We start from the raw sequence: 26917 nt of genomic DNA, 5'->3' as shown, positions 1-26917 counted from the left end.
GTAGAACTTTATTTACAAAAGCAAGTGGCAGGGCCGGCTGACTTGTGACATATAGTATTAGCTTAGTTAATCTTCAGAGATTCTGTGAGATAGCTACGATTATCATTATCAGTATTTTTTAGCTGAAAAAAACTGAGAAGCGTAGAGACTGAGCTCTTCAGGGATATAATACAGCTCTTCAGGGATATAATCAGGATTTGTGCCCAGGCAGGTGGATTCCAGAGTCCATGGGGGTGGGCACCGTACCACACTGCCTCTGAGCAGGCTTTGGAGAAGCAGAGAGGGACCCCAGCACCTCCTTATCACCTGTGGGCCCCACTGCTTTCTGGCTGTGGGACCTCTCCACGTTTCCTCGTTCAACAAGTTGGAGATACGTACATCATAAGGTTGCTGTCGGGATTGAAACGAGACCATGTAGGGACGACTGGGTGGCTCAGTGGTTGAGCATCTGCCTTTGGTTCAGCGTGTGATCCCAGGGTCCTGGGATCGAGTCCCACATTGGGCTCCCCCAGGGAGCGTGCTTCTCCGTCTGCCTGTGTCTCTGCCTCTCTCTCTGTGTCTCTCATGAATAAATAAAATCTTTCAAAAAAAAAAAAAATCAAGACCATGTAGGTAAATTACCTGGCTCTGAGCCTAGACATAGCCTCACTGAGTGTAATCCTGACCTATAGCCAATTCCAACCCGTAGGTGCCATTCACATCTTTCCGTATCGTCCCCTTGGCATCTGCCCGCCTCCTTCAGATTTACCCTAGTGTGTCTTCACGGCCCTCCTTCCAGTGAGGTCTCCCAGTAATCCTAGAGTTCCCCTATTTAAGGAAACACCGACAGTGCTCTGGGGCTGGCTCTGAGGACCTGGATACTGATGAGGACAGCCCCTCCCCGAGGAGCTGGCCCAGGACAGCAGGGAGGGCTGGAAAAGGATTGGCACTGAGGCTGGAGGGGAGAGACTGGAGTCAAAGCTTCCTCCAGGGGAAGCTTTCATGTGGGAAGATCAGTAGCCTTCTAATTTTTTGGGGGGGGGATGGGGGGTTTAAATGCAGAGAGCAAATCTGAAAGGTCTGCTGCAGCATCACTTGGAGCCAGGTGGATTCAGGCTGGGTTCTGAGGCTTCCCTGTGAGCACAATTGATGTTGAGGAAGCAGCTGGCACAGGGTACATGTGGGTCAGGCACTGCGGGGGGGAGGGGGGGGCGGGCAGGGATGCCCTTCCGCCCCGGAACCCCCTGTTTTTCACCAGCCATGGTTTGCTGCCCTCCCAGTAAAATGAGGAACCAGGGGTTTCCTGACAGCTTGGAGAGAAATCACACTTCTCTTCAAAGGAATTAAAATCTTACGCCCATCATTTTTGTCCTGCATCCAAGAAAACCCTCTCCCGGGAAAGGATAAGGAAAAGAAAGAACGAAGAAAATACCCCCAGACCTTTGCCTGTGCAACGCCAAAGCCAGCCATCCCGTGGACAGGCAGCAGGTCGGGAGGCTGTCGTCACCTACTGTCTTGGCTGTCGTGGTGTCACCTGGCCTTTGCATGGTCTCCCTCCCACGTTACGCCTGATAGAAAATGGCCTCGTTACTTCTGCGTTTTTCCAAGGCCCTTCCTCTTTGTCTAACCTACATGGTTAAAGGTTATTGAAAATAAAACCAGTTTCGCTCAGAAGTCACATATTGACGTATTGTTGTTGTGTTAAGCTCTGGAAACGTTAGAGAGGAAGAGAAGGTCAAGGGTTGGAGCAGAGGCCTAGCTGTTGTCGTGAGAGGTTGCGTCTTCCAAGGAAAGCTCTTTGGGCCATTGCAGACAGAGGCTCTGGTGACCACTTTCAATGCAAGTCCCTTCTCCCTCAGGCCATGTGGATAACCTCCTAGAGTGTCTTTCTTCTTCCTCTTCTTCCTCCTCCTCCTCCTCCTCTTTCTTCTTCTTCTCCTTCTCCTCCTCCTCCTCCTCCTCCTCCTCCTCTTTCCTGGTAGTAACTGTTCTCCCTAGAAGAGCAGAATCTCAGAATTCAAGGGCCAGCTGGTGAGCACATGCTGAGGGGTTGGCTGAGCTCATGCACAGATTCCAGAGTCTTCTTGAGTCACTGCATCTTGGAGTTAACATTTTAACTTCTCCTCATCACTAACCGTGTCCCCCTCCCCCCTTTGATTTCAGGCCAGAACCAGTTGTGGGCTCTCGGGAGGGTCTGGGGAAGAACCTACTAGCACCTGCCCCCCTGTTGCTGAATGTGAACGTCAGTCAGGGAGTTGGCTCCTTATGCTTCTGGCGAGGCCTGAATGGAGCTGAGAAATGGGAAGTTTGCCTTCTAGAAGCCCAGCCTATGATTGGTAACTTTCATTGGCCAGTGCAGGGCTGCCCCTCCATTGCCCACAGTGCAAGGACCATCCTGGGGCTCCTGGCCAGCCTTTGTGCCCCTGACTTGTCACCCGGCCCTGTAAGTCCCACCTGTCAGACGAAGCGGTCTCTCCTGACTCTGCCGCTCTCAGGATCCTCGCTCACAAAGGAGCCCCAGGGAACACTGCAAGCCTCTCAAACCCTCCCCTCTGTACCCTTACCAAGAGCCCCTGGACCCTAGAAGTCATTAGCAGGAGGGATCCAGGACCTAGTGAGGGGTGCAGGGTCACACAAGGCTGAGGGGGAAGCAGCACCTGTTAAATCCCAAGTAGGAAGCAAGGAAGGGCTGCTCTGTAGCCACAGGTGTGCGTGGGAAGGGCGGACGTCAATACGGGCGTCAGAGAATTTTCCCATCGCTGTCTCTCTGGGATGTCTTCTCTCTCCAGATCTTATTTCATTAGCACAGATCTAAACCTATTATGTCAAATGCCATCACTAAAATGACATCTGAATTATTTGTAAAGTAAAAAATAATAATAATAATAATAATGCCCTGAGCAATTTAAAAACAATTATTGATCCCACAAAGCAAGTGTGGCCACTCCTAGAAACCACATCATTTATTCTGGAAGAGATGTTAGATGTCCACTTGCCTGGCCCACCTCCACCCGCTCAAGACTAAGGGACCCCCAACCTCTATATGTCCCCTACCCACATCCTTGCTGCTTTCCTTCTCTCCTTCATCCTCTCCCATTGGTGCCATCGATTATCAGTCTTCCAGACGAACCTCGGATTCATCCTCCACTGTCCTGTCCTTCAGCCCTTGCACTGAACCCATTTCTAAATCTCTGCATTTTACCTCAGAAATGCCTCACAAACATGGCTTCTCTCTGCCCCTGCCTTGACTCAGGCCACTGTCATCCTCCTTCGGTCTGGATGGGGTCCAGGTACTAGCCTCTTCCCTAAACTCCCTGCGTGGACCTGTCCTGAATGTTTAGCATCCCTAAAACTACCAAAACCATGGGGCAATATTTAGAACTTCCAACTGTGGCATTCATTCGGGGCTCTTCATGCGATGCTCCTCCCCTCTCTCCACATTACATCTCACAGAGACCTTTCTAGTGGTTTCTGACAGGAATTCCTTAAACAGAAATCGGCTTACGCAGGTGATGGCAAAGCTGGGAAGCTGAGAGGAAGATTCGGGGTGAAGCAACTCAGAGATGAGTCCTGGCAGGAGGCGGCCCACCTCCACCCCCCTAGAGCTTAGGGGCTGGGGATTACCCTCAGCTGGCCTGGCAGGAGCTAGGCCACACAGCCAGGGGCCATCTGGTGGTGAGGGAAGCCATGGAGGAGATCCATGGGAGACAAATACTCTGGCTTCTCCCTTCAGCCCACCCTTCAGTCTCTTGACAGTTCTCTTGTTGGCTGAACCCAGCCAGAAGCCACGGAGCCCAGGAAACAGAGTTTGTGGGGGTCCACCCTCACCCCACCTCGTGATGTAGACCAGAGCAGGAGAGCAGACAGTGGATCTGAGAACAAACGGGCAAATGACTGGCATGTTCCCATCATTCCACTTGAGCTAGAGTTAATTACTAACCATTCCAGAACTTTCGTGATATTCTCGGGGAAATTCTTGTATCTCTTTCATCTCGAAAGGACAAGGGGTACTTTCTTCGTGACCAGCTGAGATGTTTTCTTCTCTGGGAAGTCAACACAGACACCTCGGAAAGCATTAGCTACCCCTCACCTGGGCTTAGTTCTTTTGTACTGCTTGCAACCAGGGCATTATAATGCCTCATTCTTGGATCTGATTGCCGCTGCGTGACTTGGGGACCCTCTGTGGCAGATGTAGTATCATAGATCTCTGCAGTCTTGGGACCCAGTCCAGGACATGCACATGCTGAGTCCGTGCGGGGATAGACAAATGAGGGAAGTGTGGGGGCGTCTTGTTTAGGGTTACATGGCTGGTGAGCTGCAGAGCAGGGATGGATGGAGCTCAGGTCTCTGGCCCTGTGCCATTTTCTCTTTCTTTCTTTCTTTCTTTCTTTCTTTCTTTCTTTCCTTGAGAGAGAAAAAGAGCACACGAGAAGAGGGGAGGGGAAGGGAGGGGTAGAGGGAGAAGGAGAAGGAGACTCCCTGCTCAGCAGGGAGCCTGACATGGGGCTCCATCCCAGGACCCTGAGATCAGGATCGGAGCCCAAGGCAGATGCTTAACCGACTGAGCCACCCAGCCCCCGCCCCACCACCACCATGCCTTTTCACTCAGGAGTTTCATCCACAGTAACTCATAACTCCCAAGAATCAGATCTTGAAAACTCTGGAAGCGTAGTTCCTGGGCTTATGTCTTACAAAGTATAAAGTGATTGGGGTGCCTAGGTGGCTCAGTCAGCTGAACCTCCTACTCTTGGTTTTTGGCTTGGGTCATGATATCAGGGTTGTAGGATCAGGCTCCACACTTGACAAAGGAGTCTCCTTGAGATTCTCACTCCCTCTGCTCCCCCTCCCCCATCTTGCTTGCTCTGTCTCTCTCTTTCTCAAAATAAATAAATAAATCTTTCCCCAAAATGCCCAAAGTTTAAAATCATTTATAAAAACATTCCCAAGTTCTCCAGATCTTCATTAATCTAAACAAGGTATTTGGGATCTTATGGAAGTAGTATGGACATACGGACAATCTACCTTTCTTTCTTTCTTTTTCTTTTTTCCTGTCTTTCTTTTTTAAACCTGAAACTGAATTCTGCTAGATGGGTGTCCTTTTTACTGTAACTAAAGCCTAAACTCTTGTCGCTTCAGAATGTTAGACAGTTCATTATGTATTCCCCAAAAATGAATCCAAAGGAATTTGTCAGGAAAGAACTTAAATCCTGACATCCACAGCTTTCCTTTGGAATTCCTAGAAAATTCTCAAGGAAAAGAGGCAGCAATTTAAAAGCTAAAAAATGATGTTGATAAGAAACTCAGTAAGAGTGCTTGAAGAGCATATTGTATGTGATTTTCTTTTATCTTTTTAGGTTCAAGTCCGTAACTTTTCCGCAAGAGGACCTCACTGTGAGTTCCATCAATGGCAGGAATAAGGCACTGTTCATTGCAGTAGGGAGAAATACAAGCTCTCGTAGTAATTTTGATGACTTTCTTTTCTTATTTGCAAGAACTGAACTCTTTTTGCTCTTCCTGTTACATAAGCTATTATACCCAAAGGGGAAAAATTTCAATAAAATGGAACTCATTTATTTCCACTAAATAGCTGCCTGGGAATGTCAGAGTACTAGCTGGAAATGTTCAATTAATTAGAGAAATATGTTTGTTCGACCAAGAAACAGCAGCCTTTATGGTCGTATTACTGGGACTCTCTCATGTCCGTGAACATATTGAGTTGATTCCATTTGGGGGGGCTCATCATGGGCCCAAAGAAGCTTCAGAGGAAAGACACAGATCCTGCCCTGGGAGAGAGAGATCACAGTTAAGTTTATACACAAGAACACTGTCCTGAAACATCTAAAGTACATATTGTGTTGCAGAACATAAGTGCTTATTTTGTTAAAAAAAAATCCAATGAGATAAAAACTCAATTTCATAAAAACAAATACTGGGCAAGACAGCAGATAAGAGAGTGAACAAGGTCAGTAGATGACTTGTGCATGCTGCCCACAGCTGGGCTAGACACAAAGGTTGGGGGGCAGGGAGCATCGGGTCCTCAGGCCTCTGCAGGCCATTCAGCGGTGTAAGGAGGCCATGGGGGTCACAAGCATGCTGGAACCCCCCGCCCAGTGGTTCCCAGAGTGTGCTGCTGGAGGGCCGGGGGGCTGGAGCAGCTCTTACCAGGAAGGCAGCTAATAGGCTCTTACTTAGTTCAGGTATGTTCAGGCACAGAAGTTGGCAAATTGTACAAATTGGCTTCCCTGAAGCCCTTTCAGGGGACCTGCATGGGCAAACTATTTTCATAATACTCCTAAGATCTCCTTTGCCCTTTTTGCTCTCCTTTCCTGAGCAGACAGTGGTGCTTCCCGAAAGTTATGTGATGTGTGATACTGTAACAAATTCTGTGCGGGGGGGGGGGGGGGGGGGGGGCGGTAGTATCAGCTACGAGAACCTGCCTATCTTCTATTAAGCCCAAGAAGGTGTGTGAAAATGTAAAAACGATGCTACTCTTCTCATTCATTTTTTTCATTTTGGAAAATGGCTATTTTTTTTTTTATAAAAATGCTATTTATGTTAACATATAATTGGCTCCTTATTATCTTTTTTTAAAGATTTATTTATTTATTTATTTATTTATTCATGATAGAGAGAGAGAGAGAGGCAGAGACACAGGCAGAGGGAGAAGCAGGCTCCATGCAGGGAGCCCGATGTGGGATTCGATCCCGGGACTCCAGGATCACGCCCTGGGCCAAAGGCAGGCGCTAAACCGCTGAGCCACCCAGGGATCCCTGGCTCCTTATTATCTTAAAATGAATCAATAAAGAAATATATTTATTAAAGCCCTCAGATTTTTAAGGGATTTATTTATTTATTTGAGAGAGAGGAAGAGAGAGAGCATGCGCATGAGCAAAAGGAGCAGAGGGAGAGAATCCCAAGCAGACTCCATGCTGAGCACAAAGCCCGCTGTGATCCCACAACCCTGAGATCATGACCTGAGCCAAAACCAAAGTAGAATGCTTAACCAACTGTGCCACCCAGGTGCCCCTAAACTCCTCAGTGTTAATCTCAAATTGGTAAATACTGATGCTATAACCCACATAAGCAAAAATCGTGTCCTCAATTTTTTTTATTTTTTAGAGTGGTTTTAGATTCACAGCAGAATTGAGCAGAAGGTACAGAGATTTCCCACAGACCCTCACACATGCACGGCCTCTGCCACGATCAACATCCCCCACCTCCAGAGAGGTATGTTTGTCCCAGTTGATGAACCTACATTGCATAGGGGAGGACAAAGAATTTCCCCTCTACTCTTCTGAGTTCTTCGCTGAGACCCCTGTGATAAATGACAGATTAGCAAGAGGAAAAACAAACAGAAAGTTATTAACATATGTAACTCGTGTATGCATGGGAGATACCCAGGGAAAAATGAGTAGCTCTCTGAGGTGGCTTGGGATTCAGGCTTGAACACCGTGCTAAGAGGCAAAGGGGAGAAGGGGAGAGGGAAGTAGGCCTCTTAGGGGAGACTGAATTATTTTCAGGAGAGATAAATGGGCCCCTAGTAGATTAGGTGGGAGATGTGATAGTTTGTAACCAAGTTTGTCTGGGTGTCACCTTCTAGTTTCTTCTGTGATGAGTCACTCTTTTCTGGTTGATGAGACTCCTGGAGAGGTGGTTGATAATAGTTGAGTTCGTTTTGGAGGATCTGTCTTTAGACAGATAAGGTGTTGTTTTAGGACAAATGTGTAATGACATGTACCTACCATTAGAGTGTCATACCAGGTATTTTCACTGCCCTAAAAGTCCTCTGTGCGCCGCCTATTCATCTCTCCTCACCTCCATCCTGACTCCTGGCAACCACTAATCTTTTGGCTGCCTCCATAATTTTGTCTTTTCCAGAATGTCTTCTAGTTGGAACCGTACAGTATGCAGGGTCTTCAGATTGGCTTCTTTCACAACTACTATGCATTTCAGATCCCTCCACGCCTTTTCGTGGCTTGATAGCTCATTTCTTATTAGTGCTGAAGGATATCCTACTGTCTGGATGTACCCACAGTTTATCCATTCACCCACTGTTGGACATCTCAGTGGCTTCTAAGTTTGGGCAGTTATGAATAAAGCTCCTATAAACATCTGTGTGCGGGGTTTTATGTGGACATAGGTCTCCCATGGGTAAATACCGAGGAAGGATTGCCAGACGGTAAGAAATGTCTAATAAGAAACTGCCAGGCTGGCTTCCCACGTGTTGTATTCCCACCCCCCACCCCCCCCACACCCACGGTGAGTGAGGACTCCTGCCCCTTCACATCCTTACCAGTATCTGGGATCGTCAGGGTTGGGGATCTGGGCCATTCTAGTAGGTGAATCGTGGTATCTCGTTGTTCTTATTTGTATTTTCCTGACAACATATGATGTGGAGGACCTTTTCATGTGCTTGTGTGTCCTCTGCCTGTCTCCTCTGGTGAGGTGTATTTTGAATAACAGTCCTTTATCAGATGTGTCTTTTGAAAATATTTTCCCCCACTCTGTGGCTTATTTTCTCCTTCTCTTGACCATGTCTTTTGCATAGCTGAAATTTTTAATTTTAATGAAGTCCAGTTTATGAATTCTTTCTTTTATGGTTTGTGCCTTTGGTTGTTATCTCTAATAAGTTATTGCCGTACCCCAGGTCATCTAGATTTTCTCCCATGTTGTCTTCTGGGAGTTTAATAGTTTCATCATCATAATTAAGACTTGTTAAATCTCAAGAGTAAACCTAGTAAAAAGGGGAACAGTCACATCTCCTACAGTTCACCTACCACCCTTGAAGCTCTGCAGGAAGCATATGCAGAGAGGAAGAGGTGGGGCTTTGGTCTCAAACCCCAGGATTAAAACAAAAACAAAAAGCCCTGTTCTGCAGGGCTCCTCCACAGTTCTCTCTGTTGAGAGAACAGCCTTATTTACTGAGAGAGGCCAGTTGCTTTCTCTGCTCCATTCTCGCAGGGCACACCCCAGACTGAGCTGGCTCCAGCTCTGGGTGAGGCCAGCAGCTGACTTGAGCAGGGCTGGCTGCCGGATGGCGCCCATCTCTGGCCTTCACTGTCAGGCCACGCAGCTGCTCTCTGGCCCAGTTGACCTCATCAGCTGCAGGACAGTCTTGAGGGATCCCAAGAGCAAGCCAGAGCAAGCAAGCCTGAAGGCCAAGCCTTCCTGTTCCCTCGCCACGTGGAAAGATGTCACCCCCAGGGGCCACCCTTGATTGCCTCCCAGCCTTTAGCCACTTGCCAGACACCCTCAAAGCACCACTGCTGGCACTGTGCCAAAAGTCAGAGCATTCCTCCTGGGGAGGCAGGGCTGGGTTCAGCGGGTCCATAAGGGTCCAGCGATCAGGTGTTTGTGCAAGAAAGTCTAGACTTGTCATCAGACTTCAAAGATGGAGAAAGACCTTCCTTTTTTTTTAAAAAAAAGATTTTATTTGTTTATCATGAGAGACACATAGAGAGAAGCAGAGACATAGGCAGAGAGAAAAGCAGGTGCCCCACAGGGAGCCTGATGCAGGACTCGATCCAAGGACCCCAGGATCCCAACCTGAGCTGAAGGCAGATGCTCAACCACTGAGCCACCCAGGTGCCCCGGGGGAAGTCCTTCCTTATAAAGTTGAAGGATCACTGTGTTAGAAGGCAACACTAGTTAGGGCCGTCCTGTTGAAGGTTTGTCAGAGTCCATTCAACAATATTAATTCAACAAGTAGTTGATTTGTTCTCCACGTCTGGCTCAGTGCTCAGGGCTAGAGCTGCACCGATGAGTAAGGCCGGATGTGATCTGTGTGTTTTTGAAGAGCACTGATATAAATCAGCTACTCACACAAATGCATGTCTAATTTAAAATTAAATGTTGCTCTGAATTTCAGAACCTGGTTCTATGATAGATAAAACAGTGGATGTTTAGTGTTTGGTTTTGTACACTTGTTTATTTTTGAGTTAGGTAATATATTCATGTTCAAAAATTCGAAAGGATGATAGTAGAGTGAAACGTCACTCCCCTACCCCCCACTTCCTTGGGTGGCCCATTATCCCTCAGCCACTCCCCGGACGCCATACGTGCTTCATAGACATGAGTGGGTGTTCTGCTGTTCAGCAGGGGAAGAGGAAGTGGAGTGGAGAATAAAGACTTACCTGAGGATATGACACTTGAAATTTGAAGCATGAATGTGAGGTGAAGAAGCCTGGGAGAGGGGAAGCATTCTTGGTAGAGGCAATAGCTTATGCAAAGGCCCTGTGGCAGGAGACAGCTTGATGTATTAGATGCATGAAAAGCCTGTATTGCTCGAGTGCAGAAAGCAAGGGGAGGAGAGGTCCAGGATGCTGCTGGGTGGATAGGATGCAGCCTTGGAGCTCTCTTGGCACTGTGGACTCTCCCCTAAGAGCCTGGGAAGCCACTGAACGATGCGAGGAGGTAACCTTCAATCACATTTGTGTTTTGAAAAATGTTACCCCGGCTAGAATAAGGAGAATGGATCGGAGGGGAACACAGTTTAATGCACTTATTTAGGTTGGGTGAGAAACGATGCAGCTCGGTGGCAGTGAAGTATGTACCTATATTGCAAGAAATGATATGCAAGGTGCTTGCTTCTGGAAAACGTTAACAAGTGTTTGTTTCGGTTCTTGCAACTGAGTGGAAGGAAACTTCCTCACCAGGGTCTGCTTAGAATGCACTTAACACGTGGCTGTGTTTGCTCCAAGCATGTGGCCAAACTCCCAGGATTACCTAGCATCCTGTAAAAGGCTGATGGACAAAGGTCCGAAGCCTCATAAATTCTTGCTAGAAGCCTTCTCTGGCCTCTGGCCGAGCACCCAAAACTAACTCCCCTGGGCGGGCGCCCTCCAGTGGCCAGAGGTCGTTACAACGTCCTAGCAGAATGACCAGGTGGGTGATGCTCCCTAATCGGGATGCAGATCCTTAGAGCCCCTGATGGCTGTGGTGGTTTGGGTATCTGCACACTGAATTTTCCTTTCCTACCCACCCCCCAGAATGGCTTATTCCGAGGACCAAGGAGGCGTCCCCTGTGGTTTCATCCGCCAGAACTCCAGCAACTCCATCTCCTTGGACTTTGAGCCCCACACGGAGTACCGGTTCGTGGAGCCCCTGGAAGAGCGCTACAAATGTGCCTTGTGCCACTCGGTGCTTCACAACCCCCACCAGACAGGGTGCGGGCACCGCTTCTGCCAACACTGCATCCTGTCCTTGAGGTGAGGGGCGGGGCCTGCGGTGGGGGGGCATCCCAGGGACCTGGGTGTCCAGGCAGCTGTTGGAATTGCTGTGGCTGGCCACGGAACCACAGAGGCGCGCAGGGGCTCCCCCAGAGCCCTTCTCCCGGAGCCCCAGAAATCACCTTCAGTTTTTATGTCTCGCCACTGCTTGCCCGCAGTCGCCTTTCACCTCCTTTTTATAAAACGATTGGAGGGGCAGCCCGGGTGGCCCAGCAGGTTAGCACCGCATTTGGCCCAGGGCGTGATCCTGGAGACCTGGGATCAAGGCCCATGTCGGGCTCCCTACAGGGAGCCTGCTTCTCCCTCTGCCTGTGTCTCTGCCTCTCTCTCTCTGTGTCTCATGAATAAATAAAATCTTTTAAAAAAAAGTAACTTTAAAAAAATAATAAATACAAACGATCAGAGTGTCCTGAACGTGCAGCGTTCTGTGGGCTCCAGGAGTGCAGTGTGCTGAGCCAGGAATGCTGGTTGCTCGTTGCTCCTGAGGGTCACACCTTTGCTTAAAATGTAGACCCCACGTGGGTGCCGAGTCTGTGTTGGGAAGGGCCTGCAGTCAGAGGGGGCCTTGTGGTGGTCGCTCTGACTTTGCCTTGCCTTGAGGCACAGGTGGCATCACGTCGGGAGAGGGACCTCACCCGCAATGGGTGCTGTGTGCTGCCGGGGCAGCGCCTGGGTCATGCCGTTCGGAAGGAGGAGCCCAGGAGAGTCGTGGAAGCAGGCTCTGGGGGGCTGATGTAGCGCAGCAAGAAGCCATTTCCCACCAAGCTTGGAAGGGGGGTTATGACAGCACGTTCTCATTCATTCGTGGGTTTGTCCATTCAGCACCTGTGTGTTCCAGGCACTTGGCTAACACTGAGCTCTCGTGCACAGAGAGGAAGAGCCAGAGGTCCAGGGTGGAACAGGACCCAGCCTCTGCCCTCTAGAACACTCCAGTCTAGTGGAGGAGACAGGTTCTGGTACAGTGCGATTAGCAGAAGGCGGCCGGAGGACATTGGACTCTGTCTGGGGGACTTACTGTTGGACCTGCATCCTGGGGAATGAGTGGGAGTATTTCAGCAGCAGGAGGAGGTGACAGCTCTTCTTGGAGGAGGGAGCAGAAGGAGGGAAGACAGAGTCTGGACTGTTGAGGTGTGCATGTGGGGAAGGTAACTCCAAAGGGTCAAGCATGGCTGGGGCCCTGGGGCTGCTCTTGAAGAGCTGTTAAGGTCAACTCTTAATTTGGCTCTATTTTTATTTTTCTCTCCAGAGAATTAAATGCAGTCCCACTCTGCCCTGTAGATAAGGAGGTTATCAAATCTCAGGAGGTAAGAAAGTCACCACTTGGGGCGCCTGGGTGGCTCCATGGTTGAGCATCGGCCTTCGGCTCAGGGTGTGATCCTGGGGTCCTGGGATCGAGTCCTGCATCAGGCTCCCTGTGAGGAGCCTGCCTTTCCCTCTGCCTATGTCTCTGCCTCTCTCTGTATCCCTCATGAATAAATAAATAAAATCTTTAAAAAAAAAAAAAGAAAAAAGAAAATCACCCCTTTGTTTAGCAGCTGTCTGGGTGATGGAGAAGCCAGTGCCTGAATTGAATTGGACATAGAGGTTGGAGCAGTAGAGTGGGAGAGGGGGCCTTTCTTAGAGTCCACACTTCTCTGCTGTGGGGTCAGGTCAAATCCCACTCCTACCACTGTTTCAGAGTCTCGTTTGGGTCTTTATTGACCCCCACCCCCTAAATTTTTACTCTGCTCTCTTCTTACCCCCTTACTACACTGGCTCCAGGTACACTGAATTGCTTGGAGAATTGAAACACCCTATTTCTTGGAATTCACTTTCTCCTCTAGTCAATTCCTAAAACTTCCTTCTATCATTATTATGTCTAACAATAGCTTTATTGATATATAATTCATATGCCATAAATTTTATTTGTATAGTGTACGTATTTCTTGGGTATACACCTAGGAGTGGGATTACTGGGTCACATAATTCTATTTAGGGTCATAATGGGAACTCTAGGTGTAACATTCTGAGGAACTGTCAGACTGTTTTCCAAAGCAGCTGCACCCTTTTACATTCCAACCAGCAGGGTATGAGAGTTCTAATGTCTTTAGATCCTTGTCAAAAGCTGTTACTGTCCATCTTTTTTATTATACTCTTTCCAGTGGGCACCTGTTTCGATTTGCGTTTCCCTAATGATTAATGATATGGAGCATCTTTTCATGTGTTTGTGCATTTGTATATCTTCTGGTAGACATGCCTATTCAGTTTCTTTGCCCATTTTTAAGTGTATTATTGGTTTCTTATTCTTGAGTTTTAAGAGTTCTTTATATAGTCTAGATACAAGACTCTTACCAGATATATGATTTACAAATATTTTTCTTCCCATTCTGTGGGTTCTTTTTTTTTTTTTTAAGATTTCATTTATTTGAGAGAGTGTATCAGCAAGAGAGAGAGAAGGAGCAGGGAGATGCAGAGGGAGAGGGAGAAGCAGGTCCCCACTGAGCCGAGAGCCTGAGCCAGGGCTTGATCCCAGGATCCCAGGATCATGACCTGAGCTGAAAGCTGACGCTTAACCAACTGAGCCACCCAGGCACCTCCTGTGGGTTGTCTTTTCTCTCTCTTGATGGTGTCCTTTGAAGCATGAAAGCTTTCTGTTTTGATGAGGTCTTACTTGTCTGTTTGTTTAGGTTCCTTGTTCTTTTAATGTTGCATCTAAGAAACTGTTATCTAACCTGAAGATTTTCTCCCTTAAAACTTCTGTAGGGTTTTTTTTCTTCTCTTTTTAGCGATGGGGGAGGAACAGAGGCAGAGAGAGAATCTTAAGCAGGCTCCACGCTAAGCATAAGCCCGACATGAGGCTTGATTTCATGAGCCTGAGATCAAGACCTGAGCCAAAATCAAAAGCCAGACACAGCTGACTGAGCCACTCGAGCACCCCTCCCTTAAAACTTCCTTTTAAGCTCAGTTTTCTTCCTTTACAATTCTATTACAGGATGTTCAAGCGTCACCTCCTCCAGGAAGCTCCCTGAGCACCTGGTCTGATGTACATGCTCCTTCTCTATGCTCTTGTGTTGTGTTTTGCAAACACCTCGCAGAGGACAGTGGTGTGTTTGTATGTGCCTCACCCACTAGATCAGGGGTTGGCGTACTACAACATGAGATTTGGAGGGACAAATCCAGCCCGCCACCTGTTTTTTTATGGCCTGTGAGCTAAGAATGGTTTTCTTACAAATCATTGGAAAAAAATACAAAGAAGGGTGCATAGGAACTCTGTACTATTTTTGCAACTTCTTGTTGAGTCTTTAAACCATTTCAAAACAAAAAAAAAGACCCTTATTTTAAAAATCAAGAAGGGAATAATGTTTTGTGACAAGCAAAAATTACGTGAAATTTACCTTTCAGTGTCTGTAAATAACATTTTATTGGAACGTAGCCATGTACGTTGGTTTAAGTATGGTGTACAGCAGAGCTGAGTAAGTTGCAAAAGAAAAGGTTGCACAGTAGCCTGCAAAGCTGAAAATACTGTCTGACCCTTTATGGAGAAAGTTTGCCAACCCCTGGTGTGTGCTGAAATAGCAGGTCAGCACAGCTTCAGTGACACTACCTGATGACTAATACAAACTTTACACTATGACAGGAAGCTGAAAGCGTCACCTTCATCCACAGCCTCCCTTCTGACCTTTTGAGCCTATGAGGTCAAGTGCACCACGAGATTCTCCTGCAGCCTACAGCACTGAGCACTGAATTTCCTGACTTGTGTGTTTAGTGGCCTGTCGGAAATTTGTATCTGAGAAGGCCTTTTCTTTTATGGTGCTGAATCTGATGTTTCCATTCCAACCACTGTCTGGAAGTTTCCACCTGACTTTTGAGATTATATTTGAAGACGAAATCGGTAATAGTTTATTGACATCGCTCTGAAGCTGTGGCATGTAGGAGACCTATTTTGTTTCTCTTTTAGGTGTTTAAAGACAATTGCTGCAAAAGGGAAGTCCTCAATTTATATGTGTATTGCAAAAATGCTCCTGGATGTAATGCCAAGATTATTTTGGGACGATACCAGGTCGGTATTACTCATAACCAATATTTCCCTTTGCCATTTTTCCAGTGACGTGTATTGAACACCTTTATGGGACAATTACTGGGCTAGGCGTGATGGGTTCATTGGGTTGCCCTCAGAGAACTCCTGTCTAGCAATATATTTGGCTGCAGTACAGCACACCAAGGGCTAAGGTGCGCGTGAACAGGTCCATTTCGTATCGAACGCATGAAGGCCATACTATATGTATTAGACCTAAATTGTGGGTTAGGGGTCAGTGATCCAAAAGAGAAGATGTGGGACATGCGGGGCAAAAGGACATGTCATTTGTGGGGAACTGTGAAGTATTTGGGATCCCTAGGGTGGGAGCCAGGGCAGGCTGCAGAAAGACACGATTGCAAGGGTCTCTGCCCGAAAGTATTGGTGGGTGGTGGGTGGGTGTTTCCCAGCAGCTATGGGTCCTGGCCTCTTAGTTTATGATCTGAGGCATATAATTGCAGACCAACACAGAGCTAGGATGTGGTTTAAAGGCGAAGCATTGGTACGAGCTGCAAACACACGATGTGTGTGTAGGGGGAGTGAAGGGGAGTTACTTTCACATGAAACTGCCCTACCTGGTTCTTCCATCCTGCTGGGGAAGCAGGAAGCTTGGTCGGTGCCAAACTGGAAATGGAGCAACGGGGCTTTGCCACAGCAGGCCCATATCAGGTATGATCACACTGTGTAGGAATAAGAAGCAGGCATCTCTGGCTTCCAGAGAATGGCTTGGAGGCTGCTGAAATGTTCTTCTTCTACCCACACATTTTGGAGCACATTTCAGGTGATTCAGCCTTTTCTCCACCTTGCCTCCAAACCTCCCAGACACTGAGCTTCTAAACATGTATATGGTTTCCTCATTAACCCCAAGATTTTTCTGGAGGTTCACTGAACTTTCTCGTGTTTTGATAGTCAGGCCCTAGAGCGGGGGCATCTTTTCCAGCTTTGTGGTCATTAAGGCTGAGCAAGAAATGAGGCTCCAATTGACCATCCAGCCGTCAGCTTTTGTGACCAGATCATTAGCTTCTAGAGAACAGTGGCTGGTTTCTTTTCACCTGTTTCTTCTGTGTTTCCCTCGCTCCTGTCTCCTACCTGCACCCTGGCTTGCAGGTGAGGTGTAGGTTCTCCAAGATATCGGAATTGTGATGAGTGGTGACTGTTTCAGTGACAGTGGAGAGGTAGCAGGAGCAGCGAATTTTGGAGAAAATGAGGATTTCAGTAGTCGCTCTTTGTTTCTTATTATTAGAAGCAAAGGAGAGTAGCAAAAATGTTTATTTATCTCCTACAGCAAAACTGGTTGCATCTTCTCCCCTTCAGGACGGGATCAGCAAACTGTTTCTGCCAAAAGCCAGTTAGTAAAATGTTTAGGTTTTGCAGGCCATACAGTCTCTGTATCAGCCACTCAACCCAGCTCTTCCCTTTCAGAGGGAAAGCAGCGCATCCCCCCCCTCCTCCCAGCAGTGTGTAAACAAGTGGATGTGGCTGTTCTCCAGAAAAACCTTATTTACAAAAACAACAGACCAGCTGTGTTTTAGGGGATCTCGCAGGGGACAGACTCACTAGGGTTTTGATGACTTGTTAGCATCACAAAAACTTGCAGTGATCCAGAGGTTTTATTAAGATATGTCTCCTGCTGCTGCGTGAAATGAGTCAGTCGGAGAAGGACAAACATTATATGTTCTCATTCATTTGGGGAATATAAATAATAGTGAAAGGGAATAGAAGGGAAGGGAGAAGAAATGTGTGGGAAATATCAGAAAGGGAGACAGAACATAAAGACTCCTAACTCTGGGAAACGAACTAGGGGTGGTGGAAGGGGAGGAGGGCGGGGGGTGGGGGTGAATGGGTGACAGGCACTGAGGGGAGCACTTGACGGGATGAGCACTGGGTGTTATTCTGTATGTTGGCAAATTGAACACCAATAAAAAATAAATTTATTATTAAAAATAAATAAATAAATAAATAAATAAAATCAGTTAAAAAAAAAACCCAAAAAGATATATCTCCTGCTTTTAAGAATCTATACATGGGGGCGCCTGGGTGGCTCAGCCAGTTAAGTGTCCATCTTCGACTCAGGTCGTGATCTCGGGGTCCTGGGGAACAAGCCCTACATGGGGCTCCCTGCACAGTGGGGAGTCTGCTTCTCCCTCTTCTGCTGCTTCCCCTACTCATGTGTGTATGTGTGTGTGTACGTGCGCGTCCTCTCTCTCTCATTCTGCACTCTTTCTCTCAAATCTTTTTTAAAAAATAAAAATCTATACCATGAACAATACCAGAATGAGCACTGTCCATGTCATCATTGTCTCATATTCTGGTGAAGAACATGTTCTGACTACAGGTCTGACCATTCCCAGCTTCCCTGTGGCCTGGGATCCTGTATTTATTTCTGTCTGCTTTCCTCGGCTACTTCTGGAACAGTTCCCATTCTGTCCCCTTTCTCTGTTTAACCCTTTCCCTTCCTTCCTCTACTTGGGACATGCCCTGCTCTTCCCTCAGCCCCCTCTGCCCTGGCTTTTGCTGCCTGTCATGCAGAGATCAGGACTTGGCACCGGGGATGCAAAAAAGAAATCCCAAATGCCCTTGGAGAACTGGTAGATCCCTCAGCCAGCCGAAGGGCAATATTGAGGAACTAATGTGCGAATGGGAGCAGGGTCCTGGATGATCTGAAAGAGACGCAGCATGCTTCCTCCTTCAGCCGTCTTCCTGTCCTCCTAACTCTGGTCACGCAGGTCTGTCTGTGCAGCCCCGTCCCCCCAGCTACTCCCAGGGCCCCCCCACCTTCTAGGCTTCCCGCTGGCTCCCCCTCCCGCCCTGGTCAGTGGGGCCCACTGGCCTGTTTTCTTCCGTTGCAGGACCACCTCCAGCACTGCCCCTTTCAAGCTGTGCAGTGTTCTAACGAGGACTGTCAGGAGCCAGTCCTGCGGAAAGATTTGAAAGAACATGTGAGCACATCTTGCCAGTTCCGGGAGGAAAGATGCCTTTATTGCAAAAAAGATGTGGTGGTAATCCATCTACAGGTAAAAAAAAAAAAAAAAAAAAAAAAAGAGAGATTGAAAGAATGAGAGGCGAATCATCTTAATGGGGCTAAATTCTACCCAAGTGGTCACAGGAATCAGGCCATGACTGATTTTATTTTGCCCAGAAATAGGTCTAAAGAATTATCTGAGAGTTCTGTCAAAAGCTAATCTTCAAAAAAAAAAAAAAAAAAAAAAAAAAAACTCATCTTCTCTACTCGTTTACCATTGGCGAAAGCATTGTTTGAGGGCCCACTAAGTGTGAGTGTGCAAGGAGCGATGCTAGGTGCTGGGTCACTAGGGGGTGATGATCCTGTGTCCTCGGGGTGCTATGATCTAACTGGAGTGGGAGGACGTAGGCAGACAAAGAGACTACGGGGTACCCTTTGCGTGTACCGAAGGAGCCATACTGATAACTCCCAGAGTCGGCCCTCTGTGAGTCCTGGGCCCTCTGACCTTCTTTTGGAATGATTGGAAAATCGAATTGAATCGATGTGAAGAAAGCAGCCATCTTTTGTCCTTGGAACTAGGCTGTCCCTTCCTGTAGAGGGCAAGCCACATAACATAGATCCCCAGAGACCATAGAAGGGAGCCTTTGGAGGCAGGGTTTGGCTCTGTTTCATCATACTTTCTCTGTCTCAGAATCATGAGGAAAACTTGTGTCCTGAGTACCCGGTACCTTGTCCTAACAAGTGCTCGCAGATTATTCCAAGAACTGAGGTAACTGTAAATGATTCTCTTAGTAGATTTTATGTAAGATAAAGTTTCAGTAACCACGGTGGTGTGTGTTTGATAAACTCCCACAGGCTGAGGCCCAAGGTTTGAATAACACCCACGATAACCACGTCTCTGCGTCCCCTCTCCTCTTCCCTGAGAATTCTCCGTTTTTACGTAGCTCTTCCTCCGCCAGGCCTCAGCATGGCTTTTCCCTGTCTGCTCCCACCCTTTGTCTCCAAGCCCCCCTGGGTTCCCTGCATGCTGCAGGTCTATCAGGCAACTGGAGAGAATTGGTGATGAATTTTTGTCTTTTTTGTTTTGTAGGTGGATGAACATCTCACAGTGTGTCCCGAGGCTGAACAAGACTGTCCTTTTAAGCACTATGGCTGTACTGTCAAGGTAGGGAATGCCTTTTGTTTCTACCTCCACGTTCCACTGTATTATTCATTCGGCAGGTTTATTTTACTACATTGAGTCCATTCTTCACGATGCAGAAGAACATTCACTTTGGGGAACTTTAAGACTGGCAATGTTATCAGTCAGGGTTCTCCAGAGACGCAGAATCAATAGGAGATCTATACCTACAGGGAGATAGATAGAAATTTATTTTAAGAAATTAGCTTTCGTGATTGAGGGGGCTGGCGAATCGGATTCTTTGCAGGGCAGGCCAGCAGGCTGGAGCTCCTAGGTTATAATCCTGGGGAAAAGGGAAAAGTGCTTCTTCTTTAGGAAACCTTCTTTGCTCTTGAGGCCTTTAGCTGGTTGAATGAGGCTCTACCAAATTATGTAGGGAGTAACCTGCTTTCCTCGGTCAACTCATTGTAAATGTTAATCACATCTACAAAATACCTTCACAGCAACATCTAGATTTGTTTTGACTAAACAACTGGGTGCCGTAGCCCAGCCGAGCTGACACATACAATTAACCATCATGGTGGTTTTTCTAATTCAGATTCCACTGCCTCTATCAGATTTTGAGACTTTCCGGAGTTATTCTTCTGATGATTATAAATCTTGGTTTTATGATGCCCTGGTCTATCACCAAGTATTTTGAAACAGAATTGATTTGAAATCATGTTTTAAAGTGTATTTTACCTTTAAAAATATTATTCAATAAATTGTATAAAATAAATTTAAAAGAAAAGGAAAGTTTGGGGATCCCTGGGTGGTGCAGCGGTTTGGCGCCTGCCTTTGGCCAGGGCGCGATCCTGGAGAACCGGGATCGAATCCCACGTCGGGCTCCTGGTGCATGGAGCCTGATTCTCCCTCTGCCTGTGTCTCTGCCTCTCTCTCTCTCTCTCTCTGTGACTATCATAAATAAATAATTAAAAAAAAAAAAAGAAAAGGAAAGTTTGATTCCTACCTCATTTTAACAGATTCCAGATGGATCAAAGTTTTAGGCATTAAGATTTATCATGCACTGTGTTATTTCACACTTTATGTACATCTAAAATTACTTCAAATAAGTTTTTTTTAAATCATAAAAATACTAGAAGAAAGAGTGTTTTTTTTTTATTCTTGAAAGAAAGGTCTTTCTTAGATAACTAACACAAAACCAGAGTTATGATTTTGATGTTTAACCACAAATATTTGAAACTTTTATATGATTTCTAAAAATACCATAAATAAAGTCAAATGGCAAACCACAAACTGGAGGTAATTATCTCCAACATATGACAAGATAAAAAAGGTATTTTCCTTAATATACAAAGAATGTAAATAGCTTATCCAACTCAAGAGAAAAATAGGCAAAGGAATATATGAGTAGTCCAGAAAAAATTCAGTTGGCTAATAGATGTAAAAAAAAGACACTCCATCTAACTCCTAAATAATCGTAAATTATAACAAGAAATGTAACTTTCACCATCAATTTGACTAGATTAAAACAATTTATAATATCCTTTTTTTTTTTTTTTTTTGCAGGCAGTTTGGTTATATCTATGAAAAGTGAGGGGTGCTTGGCTGGCCCAGTCAGGGTTGTGGAGCTCAAGCTCCATGTTTGGCATATTGCTTACTGAAAAAAATTAAATTAAATAAAAATGTCTTTATTTTCAAAAAATTCTTTCATAAGTATTCAATGATTATATACATATACAAGTACACTCAAAGATGTTTATTATTTTACACATATACATATACAAATAAACTCAAAGATGTTTATATAGCAAAAGAAAACAAAAAACTAAAAGCCTGTAAGCCCATCACTAAAGTGCTGACTATATAATTGTATATATTTATATTTTGGAATATCATACATCTGATAAAAAGAATAAGAATATTTTTCAAAATTGAATATTGTTATTATCTCAGTGATTAAAAATGTATATATATATCTTCACTGATTCTGGTGAGACTAGGGAATTAGGGGTAGTGATGGAGAAAAGGGGAAGCATATATTTATCTTATTTTAAAAACATATTTGAAAAAATAATTTATATTGTGAGAAGCCTTTTTAAAAAGTCAGTGAAGAGTACATAGTATTTCAGTATCAAACCAGTGATCATCTTGGCTGCAAAATGGATAGTATTTACTTTTTCAGTGCACAATATTTTAATTACTAGAGAAGGTAGTTACCCTTTATTCTTGCAAACATATTCTTTGATTTTGAGGGCAACAAATATGCATTGGCTGGAATTACCATCAGGTTGTATACCTTTGGCCTTCGATAGAAGGCAGCATGGAGATGTGTGCTCAGTAGGAGAGAGAACTAACCTAGGCTTGACATTGATCTGAAGCTAATCCACTGAGGAGATAGATTTTATGTGAGAATAGCTGAGAGATGATAACTGCACTTACCCCACAGTCCTAGATTCCCAGCACACAGAAATCTGTGTTGAGAATTTTGACAGTGGCCCGATTCTCTGTTACTGTAAGTTTAAAATTGTCTTGTGGACTGGGAGGGCTATTTTTCCTGCAACCCGCCTTTAGACGAGTAAGCAGAGTTGTTACAGTTCTGCGTTAGCAGAACATCTCACCACCACCCTTATTTTTGGAGCCTTTCAAAAAAAACCTGACTTGCTTTTGTCTTCATATTGAAGGATAAACGGGGGAGCCTGCAGGAGCATGAACATTCAGCATTACGGGACCACATGCTTCTGGTTTTAGAGAAGAACTTACAATTAGAAGAACAGGTAAGTATTCATGGTTTCCAATGTAAAGGGAGGCAGCACAATTGCTGGGATTGGTAATTGTTGGTAGTTTTATATTCTCCTCTGTTTCAGTACAAGTCGAGTGGAGGTAGATGTTTTTCTACTAAGCAGCCAGGCAGATTCATAGGATTATAGAACATTAGAACCAGAAGGTGTCTTTGAGATTTTGGGGTCCAACCCTCTCCTTCCACAGATGAAGTTGACTAAGCTCAAAGAAATTTTGATGTTTGTAAGTGGCAGGATTTAATCTCAAACACATGTCCCCTGATTCTCAGCCCAGTGCTCCCCACAAAATACCACACTGCCTCTCTGCAGCCTAGCCACACACCTTCTGGTTAATATTTGGCACCTGGCAGGTGACAAGTAGGTGTTCGATGTTTTTGAATTAGACTAATGTTACTCTGAAACAATAGTTGACTATCTGTTCTAGGCACTGTGGGTTTTACATATTTTGTTGTAAGTCTTAACTCCTGCCTGTGAGAAAATTTGCAGCCTGATAAATGCATACATATGTATTTATTTCACTGAGTTGTGATTATCAAGTGACTCAAATTGTGTGTACAGATGCCTGCCATAATCCCTGGAATATTCATAATGGACCTCAATAAATGCTGATTCTGTTGAGTAATTATTATGAAAGTTAATTATTTTATTAGAACATCTCAGAGGATCAGACTTCTCAAGCGCATGTCAGGAAGAGAGGGAGCTGAATGCGATTATTGCCAATTATTTTATGACATCTGATTCCATATTAAAGGAGATGTGTGAGTTCCAAGGGCAGACCCTGAAGAAAATTGGGAAGACCAATTAAACTGTAACGTTGGTAGAGGGCACACTGCCTCGTAACGATTCCCGAGTTCTTTCTGTACCACTCACCTCACCCATCTATCCATTTGTTCATTCACAAACACCTGCTGTATGTTAGATATGAGGTTCGTTGCTAGGGGCTCTGAGTGGAGGAAGACACAGCTTCTGCCCTTGAAGATTTCACGAAAATGCAAATCAAGAAGTTAACTGTGCTATAGAACATGCTATGGCTCAGTCTGGGGTGCAGAGGCAGTGGATGTTGGGGAAGGTTCTCCAAGGGAGCACATTCGAGCTTTGCATTGAAGGAAGAGAAGATGTGTCAGCTTAAATGTTGTGGAAAGAGGACGTTGCAGAAAAGGAAAACTTGTGCCAAGACAGGGAGGTAACGAGGAAGGCCAATGGTTCAAGGAACAGGGGCTTGGGGATGGTGGGGCTCCTGAGTGTGACAGGGGAGTGCTGGAGACTGCTATGCTCGATCCACATTGCAGTGGCCCTCCATGTAAGCTAAGGAGCTGCAGATGCTATACATTCAATTATTTAATTTTATTCATTCATATTCTCCCTTGTTTCAGAAAGGATTTAAGAGCCAAAGTTTGAATTACTGTTTGTCAGTAAAAGGGAGCTCATGGAGGTTTTGAAATAGGAAAACACAAGTTTCCCCCTCCACTAGGGGAAAGTAGAGCAACCCTATGAAACTTTTCAGAAGCCGAAGTGGTGTAAAGCAAAGGAGCAGTTACCATTCCATAAAAGTGAAACTCCTCTTTGATTTCTTTTGGTTAGTGAAAACAGGTCCCAACAAAGGTCTTTCATAAATGCAAGGTGGCATAAGGTGAACTTTTGGACACTAGGGGTGGGCAAGGACCAGTACGTGGCCAACTAATTGTTTGGCTTTAAAAAGTAAGACAGCTGCAAGGCACCTGGGTGGCTCAGTCAGTTAAGCATCTGACTGGCTCAGGTCAGGATCCCAGGGTCCTGGGATCGAGCCTCACGTTGGGCCCCCTGCTCAGTGGGGAGTCTGCTTCTCCTTCTCCTTCTGTCCCTCCCCCATTTCTCAAATAAATAAATGCAATCTTTAAAAAAAAGATAAGACAGCTGGTGGCAGCATGGAAGATGGATAGAGGGAGAGAAGAGCATGAGGACGGGGGAACCAGGCAGAAGGACGTTGTACTTAACTAGACAAGGTGGCAGGAGGGCCTCGCAATTGATGAGTGAGAGCTCCAGAGCCAGAATGCCTGGTTTCGAGACCTGGCTCTACACTCTCCGTATGGGTTTGGACAAGATACTTAACCTCTCTCTTCCCTGTTTCCTCATTCATAAAATGGGGTTGTGGTGAGGGTTACGTGAGCTAATATACTTAAGCTGTTAGCTGGAGCCAACATACTAAGCAGTTGAGTATTAGGTGAAGTAGGCAAGGTACTGGGGGCTGGTGGTGCTGGAGGTGATGGTGAAGCTCAGCCAAGGCCGTATCTGTGGGGATGGAGAGGGCATCGAGAGACACTCAGAGGTCGGGATGCAAGCTACAAGTCTAGAAGGCAAAGAACATGGTAGTTATGACCTGAGCTAGGCACTGCCGGAACAGGAACAGGGGAGAGGAGAGGGTGGGGAGAGGAGACACCAAGGTTTGCTTTCCATCAGGGAGATGGGTCTGCCCTGTAGGGGGAAGTCAGCTCTCTCAGGGTCTAAATGGAAGTTTCTGGGCCCAGAGATCACATGGTTGTTGCAGGCATTTGTATATTCATTTATATGACATGTATCAAATGCCCTTTGGGTGCCAGACACTGTGCTGGGCTTTGGGGCTGCAGAAATAAGTGAGATGTGGCCTCAAAAAGTTAGTAGAGGAAAAAGACCCAAACAACCCCCCAAAAGCTTTAGGAATAATGAGGGTAAGTTAAACACTCAAGTGGGGTCAGGAGGGTCTTGGAACTTGAGAGACGACCTAGGTAGGTAGTACTGGTGAGGAAATATTTCTGAGAGAAAGAAAGTGGTGGTTTCTCAATAGAGGAGGAAGTGTCTCAGAAAGCAGGTCCCAGCGGACAAGAAAAGTGTGGTCTTGCTGGGCAGGGCACACGTGGGATGTCAGTGGCCAGGAGGCTAAAAAGGTAGCCAGGGGAAGATCATGTAGGGCCCAGTGGGGTTTGTAAAAAGGAGTCCACTAAGGATGGTTAAGTAAGGGGGGGGCGTGATAAGACCAGATTTGTGTCTTCATATTACTCTGGGTACAGCATGGAGGATGAATTAGGGGCAAACAAGACAAAGAAAGAGCATCATTCATTCATACAGTCATCCAACAAATATTTATCAAACACCTGCTGATGCCAGGCACCAGACCAGTTCCTGGGGTTACAGTGGCCTGTGGGACCCGCATCCCAGGTCCCATAGAGCTTCAGTTCTGGTGGGAGTGTGAGGGATGGTGTAGGACCAGTAGGGAAGCTGTTGTCACAGTCCAGGTGAGACGTAATGAAGGCTAAAACAAAGTGTTGAAATGAAATGAGATGAAATGAAAAGTGGATATGAGTTGTTTTGTTGTATATTAGAATTTAAAGTTGGTAAGTATGGATCATAAGAGAAGAGCCATCTAGGCTCACATTAGGGTTTCTGGTTATTTCCTTCAAATACGTTACAGATTCTAAGAGCATAACAAGTTTTGCGTGCCACTTGCTGAGCTAACTGTACGCTGGCAGGTTACTTAAACTCTCTGCCTCCTTATCTGTAAAATGGGCTGATAGTCATACCCAACTCATAGGGTTCTTTGAGGATTAAAAGAGCTAATGAGTAGAAGGGTATGACACATTCAGCAAATTTCAGCTATTACTATCGATAGTGTGCAGATAGCATCTGTTGTGGTGCGCTGATCAGTACTCTGTGGTTACTAAGTGCGTGCTGAATGAATGAAGAGAACCAGTTCAGTGAATTTAGTCAAGTGATGTCCACTATCATTAGCTGAACCATCATAAGGCAGGTTAAGTATAGAAAAGGCTGATGAGAAATCTGTGGCTCTGGTTTTTGTTTTGTTTTGTTTTCGGAAACCCCTGCAAATATTATATAGGAACCCACTGGTAAATATTATATAGGAACCCACTGGTAAATGTATATGTGTGTATATATTTTTCTGGAAACACCATATTTTCCTAGACCTATATTTAAATTATTTTAACGTGTATACATGCATTTAAATGATCTCATTCGCATTCCTGTTACTAGATTTCTGATTTATATAAGAGCCTAGAGCAGAAAGAAAGTAAAATCCAGCAGCTAGCAGAAACTGTAAAGAAATTCGAAAAGGAGTTCAAGCAGTTTGCACAGCTGTTTGGCAAAAATGGAAGCTTCCTCTCAAACATCCAGGTGAGAAATGGCGTCTCTACTCATAGCCAAGATTTAGCTTTCAACTGGCGGCCAGGGTTTTTCTTACAACTTGTTAAGTGGAGATAATTTCAAATGTAAACAAAAGCTAAAAGAACAAGATAGTGCTTTAAAATACCTATGCATTCTCCACCCAGATTCACTCATTGTCAGTATTTTGTCCCATCTCTCTCTCTCTCTCTGTTGCTGTATGTGCGTGGGTGTTCTTTCTGAACCATTTGAGAGTAAGCTGTATATATTAGGGCCCTTTACCCCTACACACTTTGGTATGTGTTTCATAAGAATGAAGATCTTCTTTTACCGAACCCCAACATTTAACGATCAGTACATGTAACATTGATCTAATACTTTTACATGATTTATGGCAATTAGGGTTGTAATTAATGTTGGATCAATATTAGTCCCTTGATGTCGGATTCATTGAGAGTATCCATAGTTCTGCATTTTGCAGTCAACAAAGTGAAACTATTAATTCCCTGAAGCAGATGCTTTAAACAACACTGAAATATAGCAAAAGTTACTTTGCAAATCATGAATGTTAAACAACCATAAACACATTTCTAATGAAGTCTTTATTGTGATTATAAAATTTATTGTAGGGGATCCCTGGGT

The 26917-nt window shown here is 45.5% G+C and overlaps 1 protein-coding gene across 3 annotated transcripts in view; it reads left to right on the top strand.

Annotated features, from left to right (window-relative positions):
• Window positions 1–26917, top strand: part of TRAF5 (TNF receptor associated factor 5) — a 47680-nt gene that overhangs the window by 16097 nt on the left and 4666 nt on the right. For 2 of the 3 annotated variants that reach the window (XM_072733336.1, XM_025982308.2), the window contains exons 2-9: window positions 10968–11186; window positions 12454–12511; window positions 15145–15246; window positions 18111–18275; window positions 18915–18992; window positions 19314–19388; window positions 22028–22120; window positions 26147–26287. In XM_072733336.1, coding sequence (XP_072589437.1) covers window positions 10969–11186; window positions 12454–12511; window positions 15145–15246; window positions 18111–18275; window positions 18915–18992; window positions 19314–19388; window positions 22028–22120; window positions 26147–26287 — 930 coding nt within the window. In that variant the 5' untranslated portion in view covers window position 10968. The remainder of the gene's footprint in view (window positions 1–10967; window positions 11187–12453; window positions 12512–15144; window positions 15247–18110; window positions 18276–18914; window positions 18993–19313; window positions 19389–22027; window positions 22121–26146; window positions 26288–26917) is intronic. The other variant, XM_072733337.1, reaches the window with a different exon arrangement.

This window comes from Vulpes vulpes, chromosome 13, assembly GCF_048418805.1.
Source record: "Vulpes vulpes isolate BD-2025 chromosome 13, VulVul3, whole genome shotgun sequence".
Taxonomy (NCBI): Eukaryota; Metazoa; Chordata; class Mammalia; order Carnivora; family Canidae; genus Vulpes; species Vulpes vulpes.
The sequence above is the reverse complement of the archived record's forward strand: the minus strand, read 5'-3'. Positions and strand labels throughout refer to the sequence as shown.